The sequence below is a fragment of the Plasmodium knowlesi genome (genome assembly GCF_000006355.2).
Source record: "Plasmodium knowlesi strain H genome assembly, chromosome: 13".
In the NCBI taxonomy this organism is placed as follows: domain Eukaryota; phylum Apicomplexa; class Aconoidasida; order Haemosporida; family Plasmodiidae; genus Plasmodium; species Plasmodium knowlesi.
This window is the reverse complement of record NC_011914.2, coordinates 2,439,113-2,458,415: the sequence shown is the minus strand read 5'-3', so window position 1 is coordinate 2,458,415 and position 19,303 is coordinate 2,439,113. Positions and strand designations below refer to the sequence as shown.

Below are 19,303 nucleotides of genomic sequence, written 5' to 3'. Positions count from 1 at the left end.
CATGAAACAATGGCACTGCGTTCCAACGTTATATCTGAGAAGGTGGAAACGCCTAAAATCTGTCATCAGTCGATGGACGAAAAAGAGTTGCCCAAAGGTGGATACACAACTTAACATCTACATACCATGTACACTCATAATGCAGATGAAATGAATTAGAGACCGCTTCTCCACACACACAAAAAGTGTGTGAGATAAATTATGTTAACTTGCATAGGGAGGTGTAATAAAAATACTAGCCGCAATGAAGAAGTGGAATTGTGGAAAGTACCTGTGGGTCAGGTGGATGAGAAAAAAAAAAAAAAAGACTCGCAAAAAATTAGGGGAGAGAAACGCACATTAATACTCAAATTTTCACGCTTGCATCCTCCCACGTGCTGCTGTACCGACGCGGCTGCAAATCAGGCAGTTGTCGCTGTTCCATAATTGCCACACGGGTTGAAACATTAATGGATTAAAGAAAAAAAAAAAAAAAAAAAAAATTATCAAAGAATTTTTCAAAATTATTCCCCCAAATCGAAAGTGTCGCCCAAACCTCAGTGACACCAGTAGAGAAGCAACAAGAAGAGCAGGATAAAATTAAGGCTCGTGAAATAACCAGAGTTGCAGTAATATCCCATATGCTTCGTGTTGCCATTTTTACATGTGCAAAGAACACCAACATTTTTTATGACTCCTTTTGTTTCTTCATCTTCAGGTTTTACAGCTGTGCACAACGCATTCGGATCACATCCCCCATTATTCACTGCACAGTGTTCCTTACACATAAAGTTATCTTTTATATCCATTGAATAACCCGGTTTGCAATCGCAATATTGAAATCCTGAATTCATTTCGCATGTGCCATTAGTTCCACAGTCCAATGTACATGCCTCAACTAATATTCGGCTTTTTCTCACCCCATTCATCATTTTTCTTACTTCTTTGTAAGAAAACATTCTAGCAGTTTCTTCTTCGTACCATGTGTGAGAGGTCCCCATATTTCGCTTCATATTTCCGTCCTCCAAAATTTTACAAAAAGATTCATTTTTTTCACTATCCTTAACTGTGATGTAGTTTTCATACCTTCTTAGCGCCATCTCCTTTTTCGGGGCCATTTTAGAAGGTATAATATTTCTCAAAAGAAAAACTAGCTGATAGAATTTGTGTTCACCCCCTTTGCTCGTCTGTTTCATGATCCCTCCATTTGTGTATAAAAGGGAGGAGGAATTACCATCGCTGAAGTGATAAGGACAGACACCATTCAGTTGTATCATTCTGTCATGGGCCCTACCACATCGATTCATATTTGGATATTCTCTTAAGGCACACATGTTTTCACTGGGGAGGTTGTTTCCCTCACAGGAAACTCCTTTACTAGCACAAAAAAGAAGGGACAATTGGGGGGAGTTCTCGTTATTGTTATTCTCTTTATTTGTTCTACCGCCATATATTATACCCGTTTGGCTATTTCCCCCAATCCATGGGTTCATTTGCTTCGCTTCTAATGATTTATACACATGGGACGAAGCACCAGGTGTATCTTCATTTGTTTGTGTATCCCTCCGGGCACTATACCGGGGTAACAGCAAAAAGCAGACACTTAAAAAAAAGACCACTTTCAAATTCAACATTTTATTCCCCTCAAGTATCAACGTGTGCACAGACCTATCCTTTTAAAAAAAAAAAAAAAAAACGACATTAAATCTAATCAACTCGATTTTATGTGCCACTTGAAATATTTCCAACGGGGTAACACAATTTGCCCTGCCGATGACTTCACTGCTTGCATAAAATACAAAAAAAAGAAAAAGAAAAACATATATTAATTATACAAACATGCATATTTTTACCGAATGGTGGAAAAAAAAAGGAATGAGGCGAAAACGGCTGGGCGGCGAACAGATGCTTCAAATATTTCCTCTCATGTGCTTAAGAAATAAGAACAAAATGCTACATGATTGTCTTCTTTAAAAAAAAAAAATGCCAACTTTATTTTAATGAATGCCCCGAAATTGGAGATGGTCAGGTCAAATGAACCCAATCACAAGCACTCAAGTGTAGGTAAATACACATACGCATACACACACATATACATATGCATTTTATCTCTACACTCAATTTTCATTTCCTTCCTTTTTTAAACAATTAACATGACACTGTTTTTTTCTTTTTTACAAATAGGTAGATAACATTAAGCGTGTCTCTTCTTTGTGGAAAGGATCAATGCGTTCAATTGTTATCCCACGTGAGCAGACACGGACAGGTATATACATACACGTGTATGTTTGTATTGCATGTGTGCTGACAGGTGAAAAAAAGTTAAACATGCACACCTAATTTATGGGCGAAAACGAAAAAGAAAGGGACCTCCTTCCCCCCTGTGCACTAATATTATCATACTTAACAATATAGTAACGACCCTTTTTTGGGCCACGTACAAGGATATTCCCTTTGCAATTTTTCCTATTCTACTGATTTGAGGCGGGGTAAATCAAAAATTGGGGTAATTAAAAATTATCCAAAAGATGGAAGCAAAATAACAGACCTACCAACGTAGCACAAAACAACTCTGCGCGAGAACATATTCACAGAGCAATGTGCAAAATAGAAACATGACTTTGAAATTTTTTATCGCGCTTTCTCCCCCAATTTATTCCTCCCCCTCCGTAACGTTCTCTGTATGTGCCTGTACATCCTGAAGGAGGCTTCCGAATAAATCCCCCCTGCCTCCCACAAAACTTCAAACAACCTTAACGCATTGTAAAAATTTTTGTGGAAAAAAAAATAATGTGCCAAGTAGTAAATAGCTTCAAACAGACTCTTGGAGGAGTTTCTTAAAAAGTGAATAAAGCAGAAATAACTTGTGTTCTTTTCAAATATCTTTTTAAAATTTTTTAAAAAGGAATTACTGTCCCATTTATCGTGGGTTCCATGTTTCATGTTATCGTCCAGTTGCGCTTTACCCAAATGGGGATACTTTCCAACTTTTTCATCCTCCAATTTAGACCCTAACGAAACGCGTCCTATTCGATTTAATCTCCGCATTATCTTCATTTTATTCAAGCAACACTTTAAATATTTGACACACCATCTGAAGCATTCATTATTTTTTTCATAAAAAAGGAAAATATTTTTATTACTCCTTTCTTTTTCAGAGCCATAAGCAGCATTTCCTTCCTCCGCCTCTTCCCCAATGAAGGAATACCCTCTATTTTGTTCTTTCAATTTTGATAAGTATATAAGAAACAGCATAGAGGCGAAGAAGGGATCTTTTTTAAATACCCACGCTTTTTTCAAAGTGTCTATGTAACTGTTCACATCTCCCTTTTTCAAATAAATACTAGACAGATGGAAATAAAAAATGGTACTTTCCTGAAAGTTTATTGCTTGTTCGTAAGAAAAAATGGAAAATCGATAATTCTCTTTCCATTCAAAACATTTCGCCAAGCTGAACCAAGCACTGGGGTTATTGAAATATAAACTAATTGCCTTCGTCAGAATCCCAATAGAACTGTTCACATTCCCACAGGAAAAATACTCCTGGGCCAAAGCCATATATGAAAACATGTCAAATTTATTTCTTTGAATTCCTTCCTTGAAACAAAGAATGGACTTCCTTCGATTATTGCATAGGGAGAAATATTTCCCCATGATGTAGCATAATTTATAGTCATACTTTTCATTTCTGCTTTTACCTGTGCACTCTCCCTTACCTCTTTCATAATCCCGTAGAAGAATTAACAATGCGGGAAGGTTGTTTTCACACACCAACATGTTCACTAAAAGTTCTAAATATATAAAACGGTTTGAGAAGTACTCTGGAAGCAAGAACATTTTCATGTCAATACACTTCTTCGCACTTATTATCTGAGCGCATTGTTGACAGTTACCACTTGTCTGTGGTCCTCGCTTGCCCTTTTTCCCTCTTCTTTCCCTCCTTTGCAAATAGCGAACACAACAGCTTTCTAGAGAACTTCTCTCCAAAATGATATTTCTTCTGCAGATGCGATTCATTTTGTGAAAGCACTTCATACTCTTTTTTGTCTCACCGCAATAGTAATACAATTTGGCTAGCTCACAGGACACATAAAAGTTGTTCGGCAAAATTTCCTTTAAATGTTTGTAGATCTTTATGGAATCTTTGTACAGCAAACAATTCAGAGAGCAAAAGTGGGCGAACCCGAATAGCGACATGAGGTTCCTTTTAAATCTGTACCTTTTTAGGTACCCTTGGTATCTTTGGAAAAATGTGAGGCATGTCTTTTTGTTCCGCAGTTTGGTTCTTCTTGAGTAGCGCTCTCTGAGTTCGCAATTCTCCTTTCTTTGCCGCTCCTCCCATGGACACTGATCTTTTTCCATCGTGCTAAATACGCGACTTACAAAGTAGCCACTCCGGAAGAAAAAAGATGCCCCCGAGTAGCGCAGGGGGTTCATGTAGATGTACCTAGAATAGTGTTCCGCCACATCTAGGAGATCCCCTTTTCCGATTTGAAAATATTCATTCCTAAACAAATGACTGCACAGCTTTTTCAACTTTTGGGAATTTTCTCGAAATCTTTTTTTCTCTTCACAAATGAATTTATAACTACTTCCACAAATGCGCCTACCCCCCTTAGGGGGGTTCCTTAACAACTCACTTTCGCTTCTTCCCATTTTACATTCTCGTGAACTACCTCCAGTGAACAACTCGATAGAAATTAAATTATTAAAAAGAACCCATGCCACAAAGTTAAAGTAGTCGCGTCTGATGCTTTTCCTCACATACAACAAACTTTTATGAAAAATTTTCAAATCGTAGAAAACAACACTTAGTAGCAGACAAAGGTGCGTGTCGAGCTTAATTATTTTTTCGACTTTCCTAAAATATTTAACCATATACATTAGTATTTCTCTCTTCAAAGAGCTTCCTATACTAACTGCTTGGGTCATAAAATTCAGTTCGTTTGGTTGGAAACGATTAGTGTGTACTTTAGCGAAAATATTCCCACATAAGCTTAACATTTTGTTTTCCCCAAAGGAGTAGGCATATCTATACAGACATAACATTTTTAGGAAGATTAACAAATTTGTGTCTACCTTCGTTTTTCTTCTTACCTTATGGCGGTTTTTTACATTCTCACTTAAGAAGAAGCTGTACTTTGTTTTATCGTTCTTTCTTCCAACTGAAAGAGCTGCCCCATGGGGTACCTCCTCAGAAAGGTTGTCACTAGGCTTGTACACGTTACTACCGCATGGTACTATCTCATAGTTCTTCCTTTCCATTGATTCTGATTTACTACGCGTATTAGAGGGATGTTCATATGGAGTAATAATATTCCCGCCCCTTATGCACGAAGAACGTTCCATTTTTTCTTTCCCGCCTTCGTCTGTTCCCTTCATTCCAAATATGCCATTTTCCAGATACCTATCACACCATCTATTTACATCATTTTCGTACCTAATAAATTTGTACCTGACCATTAAAATACGTTTTTTTTTTCTTTCCCTTTTCTCTTCTTCTTTTTTCTTCTTTTTCACATTTTCCATATACATTCGGAGTGTGCTCCCCTTATCAACAATTTTCTCCCTTTTCTGGTTAGCGAAAATAGAGTACTCCTTGGATGCTCTCATGGAAATGGAATTTTTCTTACCTTTCCTTTGGATTTTTGTCTTTTCCTTCTTTTTTAAAATGTCTTTACTGCAAGGAGAATTGATCTTCTGGATGGATCTGATCGAACGCATGAGGAAATGCAAATTGTAATTTTTCCTTTCGAAGTAGTTCTCCCTAAGTATGTCTTCCTCCCCCGGTGATGAAAAGGAATAAACTGAAATTAGACTCAGCTTCATGTAGGCTTCTTTATATTTTTTTTCATGGTACAAGCGAACCACTTCTTTATATGTAGGAAAGGGGTTGACAAATAAGCGCTTTTTCACATATCCCCGGTTTACTTTTCCTCGCCTGCCTCTTCCTCCTCCCTTTGAAAGCTCAGACAGCCATGTAGAATTATGATTCAAACATCTAATTTTGTATACCATTGACTTTTTAAGAAGAAATAATTTAAAGCGCTTTATATGGAGAAGGGTCTCATTCACTGGCGCCTTGGATCTGAGTCTTTCTCTTCTGTTTATACCTTCTCCACGTATTATGCCTGTACTTCTTCCCCCATCAGCTAAGTATGGTGTTTCTGCTTCTTTCTCCAAATTTCTCCCCACCTCTTCTGCTGTATCGCTCCTAACTGATTTAAAAGAATTGTCATATTTGTCGAAACTTTTTGCACTGAAAAAAGCATTAGACAAACTGATGGATCTTCTTTTTTCTTTTCCATTCTTATTTTTCCCATGTATGGTCTTCTCTCCCGATAATTTCTCACTCTCTGTTGATTCCACTTCATCATATTTCCTCTTCCTTCCAGACGAGGCCGTGCTGCAGCTCCGCATTTCTTTTGGCATACTTTCCAGGTGCGTGTTTTACATGCTCTATTTTTTTTTTTACAAGTACAAAAGTGGGGAAAGTATACAAACAGACACTGCATACACTTCCAGCAGGGGGAGAAGGAGAAAAAATATATATATATATTCTTATGTCTGCTCATGAGCTGCGACAAACGAGGAGATGCATATGCGCGAGAATCCTCGCGGTCGTTTCGAGGATCACATTCGTCCACATCTTGGAAAAACATTTCCGCAATTTTATAAAAGCAGCAAGTATCTAATTTCATCAATTTTCCGAAAAGACATGTGTACTTTCTTCCTTTCTAGGTAGCGAGGTATATCCATAACTTCACGTGGTTCCTTCCAACATAGGGAAAGAAGCATCCGAACGAATGAAAGTCAATCCAAAGGAGTTCGCTCCCCCTTCTAACTTGTACGCCTGCACACGCATGCTGGAACAAATGCATCCTTTCCGCTCTCCCACGAAAGAGAAAAATAGCCTTTCTTCATAAAACGAAGCAACTGGCGCAGTAAAGCAGGAGAAAGCAAAAACTTCGAGACACAATTTTTAACCCCTTTAATGGTCTCCGTAGAGGGAACTCCGTGCAGACAGAATGGACGAACTGCTAAGCACTTCCAAAGACAGAAGGATAGAAAACAGACGAAACAGAATTAGGAAGAAACGTAAATCTGACAAAAAAAAAAAAAAAAAAAAAAAAAAAAAAAAAAGACGATGTATTATATGATCTCCTACTTTTACTTTTTATTCCCCCCCCCTCCTATTTCCTACACTTTCCTTTATTCACTTCTCACCCCCTTCGTATTTTTAGTAAATAAGCAGGGGGAGTCACCACACGAGAGCGAACAAACAGCCACAAGCAAAAACCAGAAGGGAGAAAACACCGACGAGGAAATACCAAACACATGGAATGATAAATCTAAATACAAATTTGAATATAAGAATGAAGAGTGTAATGTAAATTACGATAATCTAAAGCGGGAAATTGTTAAAAATTTGGAAGAAAAAAAAAAGGATTTTCTAGGGGAAGTATCCGCGCGGGTGAACCAGAAGGAACAGGTAATAAAAAGAAAACGTACACATGTGGTGCACCCTTTTGCGAGATTATCTCTCACGATGAGACAAAGACCCCTTATATGGACCCCATCACCACTGCACTTGTTTCTTTCTAATGTGTGAATTATCCTTGAGTGTGCAATAAAAGGAGACGACTCCCCATAGGTCCTCAACCTGTACAACAGAACTAAAGCAGAGAAATGCCACTCTGCGTATGATCATACTGAAAATACACTGAAGTTTCTGTCCCCTTCCCCTTTGTAAGCCCTTTCTGGAGGAAATAAAAAAGTATGTCGTTGGGTTGAACCAAAACACCTTCGCCATAGGCTCCAACGCAAAGGAGGAAAAACTGACAGAACAAATCGAAGATACTTACCAGTCAGAGTTCCAGAAAAACATCGCCGATGTGAAGGCTCTGGCACTCAAAGAAAAAGAGTCCTACAAAAAGAAAATAGAAAAATATTTCTCCCTCTTAAAGTATAAGGACGAAAAAATTAAAAAAGGTTATTGCGATTGTTGAGGGAGATTTTTTTTTTTTTTTTTTCCACCTTCGTGACACTTTTCTCCTTCGCTGCACCCCTTTTAGTGCCTCCCACTTTTGCACTCTTGTGATAACGACGGTGCTTCAGAAATCCTGCACTTTTCATCCTTTTTGCAGTGTGTGAAATTAACTCGAAAAATGTCCTATCCTTTATTGAGTTGATGAGAGACCAAATGGAGGGCTACAAAACATACCTGGAAGGTACCCATGACATTCATCCATTGCATACGTTACAATATATAACTTTGTTTACCATTTAAAGTGCGACTACTTTCTACATGAAGACTCATTTCGATTGAGACAACTTCTTATCCTGACCCTTTGCAGACATACTAACCAAAACGCGGGATGAGCTAAACTCGAAAAGGAAGAGCTTGCTGGTAAGGGCGGGAAATAATAAGAACGAAACGGGATCATCCAACACATGTATATGTTTACTCATGCAGAACACATATGCGCACCGTAATTTCTTCAACGCAGAACAACAATAAGGAGATACTAGAAGACTTCATGAGGATGAGAGACCTGGTTCGTCATGAATTATATATTTATATGACCCTTTCTTCATTTAATTTTTTTTTTTTTTTTTTTTTTTTTTTCCCTCGGGGCCCCCCTTTTTGAATGCCATTCATCCGGATAAGAACATCTCCCTTTTAAAGTATCCACAGTTACCACGCCTTTGCACCCCTTTTATTTTTTCCCCCCAAAGAATTCCACTACCTTTCTGGACGTGCTGGAAAGCCACAAAAAGCTGAACCATAAAATTAAGGAAAGTCACGAACAGAATCATCTAAATTTGAAGGGAAAAAATGAGTTACTGGAGGAAAACCTGGTAATGGAAAAAAAAAAAAAAAAAAAAAAAAACCTCATTCGCATGTTCATTAGCGTATCTACATCTGTGCATCCATGCCGTGGATATTACCTCCTATTCACCACCACCGATTATACACACCTCGAAGGATACGAACATGGAACACATACAAGACATCAACCGCATCATCATGGAGAGGGAAAAGAAACTCTACGACAACAAACTCCTGCAACAGAAAAACAACCACAATTTGAAAATGATAAATTTTTACAAACTCGAAATAAACAAACTGAGAGAGGCTCTCCTTTCCATTAAGACCTACTACTACAACTATAAGATCAAGTCCAAGTAAGGCTCACCAGTTCGGATCCATATGGGCAGGCACACAGATACACACAGATACACACAGATACACACAGATACACACAGATACACACAGATACACACAGACACAGACACACGGGTGGAATGTACCCTCAAGGCAGGCATTTTCCCCATGCAGAAAAGTTGTATAAATGCCCTTAATGAACAATAACATGAAGGATATTTATGATGGGGTATGCCTAAATGATGCCGATTCCACATTTCGCCCTTCCTCTATTTAGAAAAAATATCAGCGAGCTAATAAATCAGTACGAGCGAATCAAGTTTCAATTTATTCAGCTGCAAAAGAGACAGAAAAGTTATGAGCAAAATTTTCAGAAGAAGTATGCCAAAACGTGGGATTTGCAAAAGAGCGAGGTAATTGGTTTGACTCTCAAGTTTATGCGCCACTAATCCGCAAAAGGAAAACGGAAAAAAGTGTTTCCATGTCCCAGAGTGGAGATTCATCCATCCTTCTGGCAACAGTGTACCAGTCAAAACTCCCTCTTCACTTTTTCTCACTTGACACGACGCTCTCTCTCCCATTTCAGGCAAACAGACACATCGCTAAATTAATAAGTGCAAACCAAATAATTCATGAGCAAATTTTCATGAAAGAATTCTGCAAGAGAAATTATAAACACCTGCTGGAGGAAAATTATAACATAGGCTCATGCACACTTAAAGGTTTTTACTACATTCCCATTTAAGCAGTTTTCAGATCCTTAAGTTTGTCATCCACTCGATTTGATGGCATGTTGTAGTGCACATTGAAAGGAAGTTACGCCAAAACAGATTTCCTTACATACCTAAATCTATGTCTGCATATCCATTTCCCCTTTTTTGCGTCTTTCCCATCCCGTTCAGATGACTCAGAGTCGATCGATGCCGAAAACGTAAAGCAAGTCACACATAACCAAATCGAACAAGTGAAAAAGCTACTCCTCCAGGAATGTAACTTTCTAGTTGATGGGGTAAGCACGTAAAAAATTGACAGATGTAAAAATGAAGGCAAAGTTACCAGGCGAATTGACACATAAGAAGCTACATGAAAAACGAACCATACGTCTATCTCTCCTTACTTCCCCTAAGGATGCAGAGGATGAACAGGAAAAGCTGAAAAAAATTTTCAACTACATCGGCGTCCACACGCAAGACGACTTGGAACTCCTGACCCAGTTGTTCTACGTTGGTAAGAAGAATGCATGAGCACGAAAATAAAGAAGAAAATATGAAATTCCATCCCTTTTGCCAATATTCCTGCTTTATTTGCTTGATCCACTTCACCCGCACGAAAGACGATCAACAGGAGAACGACGATGGGGACCTGGCGCAAACCTCGGAATACACACTGGACATAATTTTCAAATACTACCAAGAGAAGGAAAAAGAAAATGTGTGCAGAATTGCTAAGAATAAGCAGAAATACAAAAATGTACGTACATCGTAGGATCTTCCAAGTGGTGGAAAAGCAAAACAAAAGAAAAATAAAATAAAATAATAATAAATAAAAAAAAAAAAATGACACTTGAAATAACACACGTTTAAATAATTCCGTGAAAGGAAAAGCAGAAAGGGCACGCCTTCCACAAGTGACCTCTCTGCTGAAATATTTTCCTTTTTGTGCCCCTTTAACCTTCTCAGAGACTAAACATCTCCCTAAAACTAATAATGGAACGAAAAAAACAGGAAAAGGAGTACTGGGATAACCTCGCTTGTATCACTCCCCATGACACGATAGAACTGTGGAAGGTTAAATTTGTTGTTTTTTTATTTTATTTTATTTTTTTTGCTTGTAAGGGACGCACTTAAATGTGACCCTACATGTAGTTACACCAGCATATCGGTTTCTTCTATCCTCCCCAACGTAAACTTCCCCTTTTTTTTTTTTTTTTTTTTTCCTCACCTCCACAATGCAGACGTTTTTAATTTTTATTGAAAAGTACTATCACTTGCTCAAGGAAAGAGCAACCATCATACAGAATATTTTCTCTGAGGAAAAGCTAGTAAAGGAAAATATGAATAAAATTAACAGAATGAAGGAAGCCCTCTCGAAGTTGTAAAAATTGGCAGTTCGTTTGTCTACTGGTAAAGAGGTCTGTTTTACATGGAGTCGCGCCGCAAAATGAGCAAACACACAAGCAACAAGGATACAAATGGAAGACAAAACGGAAAGGAAACGAAAAACGAAGCAAAAAATTAACCGGCTAGGCGAAAAAGACGCTCGTCCGCCCATCTTGTGAGTACCCTTTACCGCCAATTGGTTTCTTCCTTTTCGCGCCTTTAAATTTCCCCTTGCTTGTCGTAGATTTCTTTAATTTTCTCGAGTAAAGATTCATTGTGCTTTAATAAGTCGTACTGAAAGAAAAAAAGAAAAAAATATATAATAAAACTACTGAGCGCCAAATATCCAGCTTTTTTCAACAAAAAAAAAAAAAAAAAAAAAAAAAAAAAAAAAAAAGTCTTTCCCAATAATTCGTCAAACCTGTATCTCCTTTTTATTTTTATTTTCTTGCATTTTCTTTAAATTTTCGCTGCATTGAAATAGTTTCAAAAGGGTACATAAAGCAGAGCCCTTAATGTGGACATATTCGCACATTTAAAATGATTCAAAAGAGCTTAGTTGCTCTCTTAGCTTGTGTGTACTGGGCTTTGCACAATTCTCTGGACAGGGATTTTATTTTTCATTCCCTACTTCTTCAAAAGTTGTAGTTCGTTCTGCGAGTCCAGGAGCTTTTCCTTCAATTCAATCTCTTCCGCTGTCAGTTCGTCAAGCTAAAAATGGAGTCCACCAATTGGGTCAGATACTACGTATACCCATGTTAACAACACAACATGGTATTGCACACATGCAGATACAAAGTATCGAAGAAATGACTTACGAATAACTTATGCTGCTGCCACTGTTCCTTAAAATTCTGGTTGTTCATGTCATTATTGTGCTCTATGATATCAATCAGATTTTTGTAGTAGTTAATATTTTTTTGTATTTCGTTATTGATCCTTTAAAGGGGGGAGGAAGAGTCGATGGGAGGCACCTATTTATATGCACATATCGACACGTACACGTCAGCGTACACAACTTTGTCTGAATACACTTCTATAGGGGCATTACAAATACACACACATGCGCACAATTTGTGTGCGCTTTGCCCTTTTCGATTTACATTAGCAGGGCGAAGCCACGCTTCGGACACTCTACAGTTATTTGCCTTATTATTTCGTCTATTAAAAAAGAAGGAAAAATCATACAAAAGGGGGGTAATATATATATATATATATATTTTTTTTTTTTTTTTCAATCATTTTGGCTAGTTATATTTTTTCAATTTTTTTCTTCTTTCTTTAATTAAGACCTAATAGCTCAAAAATTATATTTTCTATGTTGAAAAAATTTAGTTTGTTCTGTTCGTTATGCTCTATATTCTTCAGAACGGCTTGTATCAATTCCAAGTCGTTTTGAGTGGTATCTTCTGATATTAACTACGCGAAAATGATGAACAGGGGAAATGGCATAAGCATGGGTTTGCAGTTTTACCCATATGGTCTGCACACCAGTCAACGTAACTGTTCAAATATAGACAGTGATAACTAAATATTTCAATGCAAATCAAGTAGCGTACACACACGAGCACCATGCATTGTCAAGTGACCTACGACTCCTTTTTTTGGGGGTTGGAAACTGTCCATTACCTGCACTAGCGTCTTTCCATTTTTGTTAAAAAATTTCACCGGGAATAACAAAGATAGGTTGAAAAAGTCATGCATGTGGAACTGCTTTTGTATTTTCAAAAAAATATCTTCATTGTAGCCGTTGCTAATTTGGAGGGAAATTATGACGTGGATATGCAGCAGTAATACACTTTGACTTTCATGGGAAAAAACAGACTTTTTCTCATACAAATAACAACCGTAAATCAGAGGAATAGGGGGAAAACCTAAACCGTTTTCTTTCATCCTCTACAATTGGCACAAATAACAAAAAAAAAAAAAAAAAAAAAAAAAAACAAGCTAAGCTGCTTACTCCTCGTCGATTTTTAGATCTTTAATCAAGCTCATGTTATCCTCCAAGTAGCAATTTTTCGTTGATGTCTTTTCAAAATAGTGCTGATATTCCTTCATTGTTTTCAGCATGTACGACTTTAGCTCTTTGCTCATATTAAAGCTGTTGCCATATTTTAGCTAACCCCATGGCAGCGAATCGCGAATGAACGATAAAAAAAAAGAAAAAAAAGTGTAACAAAGTAGAACAAAACCAAATGGCGGTTGTACTCCCGCGCCACATAAGTAGACGCCCAGAATGTTACTACGGAATCGGCATCTTAACTCACAGAGACATTCTAAGGTCACAAATATATGTGACCCTTTACACTACACTACACTACACTACACTATTCGTTCTTGTATTCATCTTATTTTTTATTTTTCTTTTTTACAATGTTGTGATTCTTTTCCATCTTTTAAACGTTAAAAAGGGGATAAGGAGGGAAGCCTAAATACGAGCGCGCAGGAAAAACTCATTTTACTTAGCTACAAAATTGTCTTCACAAAGATCAGTGCGAAAAAATGCCTTTCAACATGTGTAGTAAAAAAAAAAAAAAAAAAAAAATGGAAACATTTTGCTTACAATACGTTCCTAAATATTGGGACATTCAGGATAAATTTTGTCCGTAAAAAAATTGGCATAAAATTTTCGTACCGCACACAAAGCGCTGCTATTTTTTTTTTTTTTTTCTTTTTTCTTTTTTTTTTTTTTTTTTTTTTTTTTTTTTTTTTTTTTTGTATTACTATTTTGTACGTTCATTTAACGCGTACACTTCATACAATGTTGCATTTATTTTCCGCATCCCCCTTTTATTTTTCCAAAATAATCGAGGGGAATTTTTAAACCTCCCAATTTGTGTTTTCCATCGCGATTGCTGCTTTGTACAAACTTCCATCACTGCAAAGCAGGGCCAAGTATATGGCCTCCACGTAGTTACACTACCAAATAATGTCTACCATTACTCCCCACCCTCACTGGTGACATTCCATCATAATGAAAGATGAATCGTAAAAAAGAAAACCAAGAAAATGAGGGGGAATATGAGAACGTTTTAAGAGATCGTAAACTGAAGTATGAGAATCTGCGGAAAAAAAGTACCCTCCATAACAGGTTTATGTCGCCCATATTTAACCTAATAAATAGTGCAATAAACTTCCTGAAAACCCTTTTTAACATAGTAATGCCAGAATTATTGCGCACAAAAGAAGCACATAAACGTTTTGCTAAAAGTGTACCCGCACATGCATATATAATATATGTATGCAATTGTACACACCGCTACATAGGCAGCACTTCCGTCCGCTTACCCCTTGCGGAACAATAGCGTGTGTACAGCCCTTCAACAAATGATGTTAATATTTTTTTTTTTTTTTTTCAGCTAGCTATTTTTTTTAAAACATTATTTGGCTTGTCTAATGGCTCAAATGTAACCCTTTTTAACAACCATCCCTTCTTGCAACGAGGAATATGTGGTTGTAGAGGGGGCCCTCATATGCATATTTCTACAACATCCATGCGTACACACAAATGTGTGTATTCTCAACTGTACATGTAACCTCGACGTAACCTCCGCGCAACCCTCTCGCAGACCCTGGGCGGACGCAACGGCGACGGAGATGATGATTTCTTCAACAAGAAGAGAAAAATGGGAACTTTGCAAAAAAGCAGAATGATGGAACTGAAGAATTTGGGCACCTGTTTGGGAAGCTCCTGAGGGTAACTTCTCTTCCCTTCCCTTTTTCCACAGGAAAGTAAATCCAAACAAATATCATCATAAATGATTTGCCAATTTGAAAATACAAATATAAGTGTATAAATTGACAATGAAAAATGATGTTGTGTTTGTTTGCATCACATATATGAATTGTATATCAAACTGATTGGAAAAAAAAAGAGGAAAGGAAGAGACTTACAAATTCAGTACATTAAATTATTTTCTCTTTATTAAACATAATTGCCTTTTTAAGTGGAGTCTTTTTTTTTTTTTTCTGTCCTATTTTTAAATAATCTTGTTAAGCAATTTCCTGCTTTCAGGAAATTAGGTTATTAAAATAAGACTTAAAAGTTTTGTAAATTTAATTTATCGAGGTATACATTATTGACAATAGTTATATGTGTGCAAATGGTCCATTGGCCATTTAATTATCTGGGTTATGTCTCAAAAATATTTTAATACATAGGAACAGGTGTGCGTATATGTACATAAAAACGTGCACACATGCACATGCAGGCACGCACATATGCGTGTGCATAAGCCCACGGGTGATTAAGAACTTTATAAAAATGCCTAATTACTTTAAAATGGAAAAAAAGGATGAAATAAACAACTAAGCGTGGGATCATGAAAGAATGTATTAAGAAATCCAACGATGCAATTGTAAGTTAATTTATGAAGTAGGAAAATATATATATATATATATATATATATATATATATATATATTAAAAAGGTAACAAAGCAATCGTCAGAAAAAAAGAAATAAATAAAATGAGAATAAAAACACCTGCGCTAATAGAACATAAAGGGTAACGATGGTGTTACATAAAAATATTAAAACATAAACACGATGTCATGCGATCAAAGATGGGAAAAAATTACTTTTCCTTTTTGGTGACATTCTTAGGAACTGGATTATCGCCTTCGTCTTCACTTCTGATATCCGAAAAGTCTTCATTTTTCACTGCAATAAGGGGAAAAGGAGGCGATGTTTGGTCTGTACGCATGTTTGTTGATATGCGCCAATGTGATCTGTATAAGATTCATTTGTATCGGTGAAACCTATGTATTATGTGCACTTATATGCGCCGATTCTTCAGCTCATTACTTGTTTTGGCGATAAATATTCGAGTCATCTTCAGGATTAGGAAAAACCAGTAAAAATGCATAACCTGCGGTGGGGCCAGATGTGTGTATGTGTGTGTAAATAAATGAGACAATACATTGGTCCATTGTGCTGCTGTACATACATACTATCCGAAACAGATACATAGGTGAGGTCACCCTGACCAATGCACACCTGGCGCAACAAAAAAAAAATTCACTCCTGCCGCGTTATACCATGAGTATCCACAGAAGCACAACGGGGACTATACCGGCGGGTACGTCCATATAAGATGTTATAAACCCGTCGGTGTAGGATTTTATTATCTCCAAATTGCTCAGTGGAATGACAATATAAAAAAGGAATATAATAATACGGAAAAAAAAATAAGAAAAAACAAAAAAAATGTAAAATATTGTTAACGCTTTCTGATATCTGGGATTGGAATAATTCAAGCTTTTCGAAATATACAATGCCACGTCAACTATGTCGTGAACAAAAAGAACTAATAGGCCCATCCTCCAAAAGTTAAAAACATATGAATAGGATAGTAACAGAATTGTGGACAAATGATGTAAAATAAACACGTAAAAATCTTTTCTCCTTATTTCATATTTTAAGTAAAAAAGGCAGGAAGACCAAAAAGATATCTGTAGTAGGTAGAAATAATGCACTGAATTGTCTGCATACATATATGGCCATCCTCTTTTATTTTCCATGTACTCATCTTCGGTGACTAAAATAAACCATTTCCCTGTTGGTTCTTCAAGGCATTTTTTAACCCACCCGTTCTTGTTTTTCATGTAACCCGACATAAAAAATAGCAACATAAAATTATACAAAAAAGAAAAGCTATGCCAAAATGCAAACCAACAGTTTTCCTTCCATTTGTATATACATCCATCTTTTGCTATGTCCCATTTTTTGTTTATTCGATCTAAAAGTGATTTTCTCGATAAAGTATACAGTATATTATTCTCTCCAATCAAATTGGTATATATTCCTACTGCGTAAAATCTCACTATGGTTATGAACGAAAAAAGTAAAACAAGTACGAGGATGTCCCATCCAGAAAGCTTGCGGTTAACTAGGATCCATTCTAAGTTGCCTTTATTCTTCACGTTCGCGAAGTACTCATCTAGCGTGTGCAAGTAATGGTTCGTCATCGTTGCACTGGAATGGTCCACGAGTCGAAAGGTATGTAGGGGCAAATTTGAGGCGTCAAATTTTCGATGCCGAATTCAAAGTGGAAAAGTTGATGAGGCTATCTCCCAAAATTTGCTTTCACAGAACGAATCCCGATCAGCGTGTGGACACTACGGAATAGCAATGCATACGCGGATACCTACTCAATCAAAAAATGCAAATACGTAATTTCATCTTCGCGGACATGCAAAAATGAAAAATCTACCCCTTCCCCCAAAAAAGACAATTGCCCTATACATGCGATGGAGGGGAAGGAGTCTAAAAAAAAACGAATGCGGAGATATGAAAAATGCACAAATATATGTGTAGCTTCGAGGGTGGAATGGGGGCTTTTTATCTCCTCATAGAAAACAGGTTGCGAAGATAATAATGATCAATAGAATAAAACGTTAACATTTATCTATGCATATTTATGTGGAAGAACGCATGTGCAACACGCCCGTATGCTCTTTTCTGCGTATATCCATACGAATCAAACGATCAAAAGGTGTTAAAAAAAAAATTCACACTTTTTATATTTCCTCTGATTTTTGCCTCCCTCAAACTTGTGCGATAATGCGGATACGCGACTGTGTGGTATTGCTGCGCAAAAAGTTTTATACGTTCACGCTATGTGCATTGTTGATTGGGGGATTCCCAACGAAAGAACAAATGCTTCTCGAAAAAACCACAAACCTAACGAATCGAAGAAAATTGGGGGCCCTACAAGGGGGTGCAGGGGCCATGCACGGATAATCGAAAGCAAAGACAATACAAATGCAATGTCAGTAGTAAGCGGAAATCAATAAATAGTACCATTTGAAAAAAAAAAAAAACAAACAAAAAAAAAAAAAAAAAAAAAAAAAAAACACGGCGGGCAAAAGGCGATCTTGGACAAATACAAGAAAGCGATATAAAAACGTAAAGTATCACTGCGAGGTTCTTATAAAAACAAACTACACACTTCTTCGTTTTAACGCGAATTTTTCAATGAGATCATACCAATTTGATTAACTAAAATTGGTAATTTACTTGTGTAGAAAATAAGCATAGAAAAGAGCTTTCCAAATTTTAACTCGTCTTCAAAATGGTGCAAAAAACATATTAGTTTAAAAAAAAAAAAAAAAAAAAAAAAAAAACTTAATAGTGCCATCAAGTGCGTTATTCATCTACTAGTATCTGTTCCTCGCGAGGGAAGAATATTCATGCCCATGTAAAGGCGTCACAAATGAGAAAATGTATTTTCCGCTCGAGGATCAATTTAGAGGAAATCATTTTTCTTTTCTTCTTTTTTTTTTTCGTTTTTTCATGTGGTATTTCTCAAATGTTTACATAATATGGAGAAACAATACACAAATCCATTTTGGAAGACAATTTTTTTTTTTTTTTGGCAATTTTTCCCCACAAACCTCTCTAGCACACTTTTTCATTTCGTATTGTATTTCCTCGTTTTTTCCAACTTCTTTACTTTTTCCTTTATTGGCAATTCAAAGCGCTGTGAAGCGTGGTAGACATATTTTCATACGCAGCGCGTGTGCATAGCACTGTTTCATAAGCATGGACAAGTAGCTAGACGTTCGGAGTGATATTCCCCCCCTTGCTGACTGCTTGTTGTGCGCAGACAGAACTACCCTCCAGATCAAACTCCCGCCAATATGATATCGAAGCGGAGGCAGTAGTTATGGTATGCCCGTAGACAGTTCGGGGGAGGTTTCTTTTGTAGACGCTAAAATGTGAAATCATAAAAATGGCAAAAAAAAAAAAAAAAAAAAAAACACATATATAGGTATCATATGTGTACTCACCAAAAGACCCCAACTGAGTAATAAACAAGTGAAAACAACTCTGGTCTAATTTTAACTTCATCCTTTTTGTTCTTAAAAAAATGTTACTTTGAGCATCATACAGCAGATGGTGGTGTAAAAAGAAAGAAGCGATATGTCCACACAACGCGGCAACAGCGACAGTAACCATTTTATACAAACAAAAAGAAAAACATTAAAATATCACTAAAACAAGAAGATTGTTAGAATGAAAGATTACACAGGAAGGTTTTCACGGGGGCACCA

At 36.8% G+C, this 19,303-nt stretch overlaps 6 protein-coding genes across 6 annotated transcripts; 2 read left to right on the top strand and 4 right to left on the bottom strand.

Moving 5' to 3' along the window:
- Window positions 1–536: 536 nt before the first annotated feature.
- Window positions 537–1,613, bottom strand: PKNH_1354900 (conserved Plasmodium protein, unknown function; the record flags this gene model as incomplete). Its single annotated transcript, XM_039113605.1, has 1 exon — window positions 537–1,613. The coding sequence occupies one exon, from the start codon at window positions 1,611–1,613 to the stop codon at window positions 537–539; it is 1,077 nt and encodes a 358-aa protein (XP_038969978.1).
- A 997-nt stretch (window positions 1,614–2,610) lies between these two features.
- On the bottom strand, window positions 2,611–6,411 carry PKNH_1354800 (tetratricopeptide repeat protein, putative; the record flags this gene model as incomplete). The annotated part of the gene is made up of 1 exon (XM_002260923.2): window positions 2,611–6,411. One exon carries the CDS (start codon window positions 6,409–6,411, stop codon window positions 2,611–2,613), a length of 3,801 nt encoding a protein of 1,266 aa, XP_002260959.2.
- Window positions 6,412–7,007: 596 nt separating this feature from the next.
- On the top strand, window positions 7,008–11,246 carry PKNH_1354700 (conserved Plasmodium protein, unknown function; the record flags this gene model as incomplete). The annotated part of the gene is made up of 15 exons (XM_002260922.1): window positions 7,008–7,077; window positions 7,224–7,471; window positions 7,734–7,971; window positions 8,127–8,210; window positions 8,337–8,389; window positions 8,490–8,537; window positions 8,719–8,841; window positions 8,969–9,168; window positions 9,426–9,561; window positions 9,735–9,870; window positions 10,051–10,157; window positions 10,276–10,375; window positions 10,482–10,618; window positions 10,828–10,935; window positions 11,103–11,246. The coding sequence occupies 15 exons, from the start codon at window positions 7,008–7,010 to the stop codon at window positions 11,244–11,246; spliced, it is 1,932 nt and encodes a 643-aa protein (XP_002260958.1).
- A 220-nt stretch (window positions 11,247–11,466) lies between these two features.
- On the bottom strand, window positions 11,467–13,640 carry PKNH_1354600 (dynein light chain, putative; the record flags this gene model as incomplete). Its single annotated transcript, XM_002260921.2, has 9 exons — window positions 11,467–11,541; window positions 11,669–11,717; window positions 11,879–11,958; window positions 12,066–12,186; window positions 12,351–12,408; window positions 12,540–12,666; window positions 12,877–13,000; window positions 13,208–13,365; window positions 13,620–13,640. The coding sequence occupies 9 exons, from the start codon at window positions 13,638–13,640 to the stop codon at window positions 11,467–11,469; spliced, it is 813 nt and encodes a 270-aa protein (XP_002260957.2).
- A 588-nt stretch (window positions 13,641–14,228) lies between these two features.
- Window positions 14,229–14,948, top strand: PKNH_1354500 (selenoprotein, putative; the record flags this gene model as incomplete). The annotated part of the gene is made up of 3 exons (XM_039113604.1): window positions 14,229–14,405; window positions 14,607–14,654; window positions 14,817–14,948. 3 exons carry the CDS (start codon window positions 14,229–14,231, stop codon window positions 14,946–14,948), a joined length of 357 nt encoding a protein of 118 aa, XP_038969977.1.
- An 874-nt stretch (window positions 14,949–15,822) lies between these two features.
- Window positions 15,823–17,215, bottom strand: PKNH_1354400 (uncharacterized protein; the record flags this gene model as incomplete). The annotated part of the gene is made up of 3 exons (XM_002260919.2): window positions 15,823–15,908; window positions 16,053–16,116; window positions 16,286–17,215. 3 exons carry the CDS (start codon window positions 17,213–17,215, stop codon window positions 15,823–15,825), a joined length of 1,080 nt encoding a protein of 359 aa, XP_002260955.2.
- Between the last annotated feature and the right edge of the window lie 2,088 nt (window positions 17,216–19,303).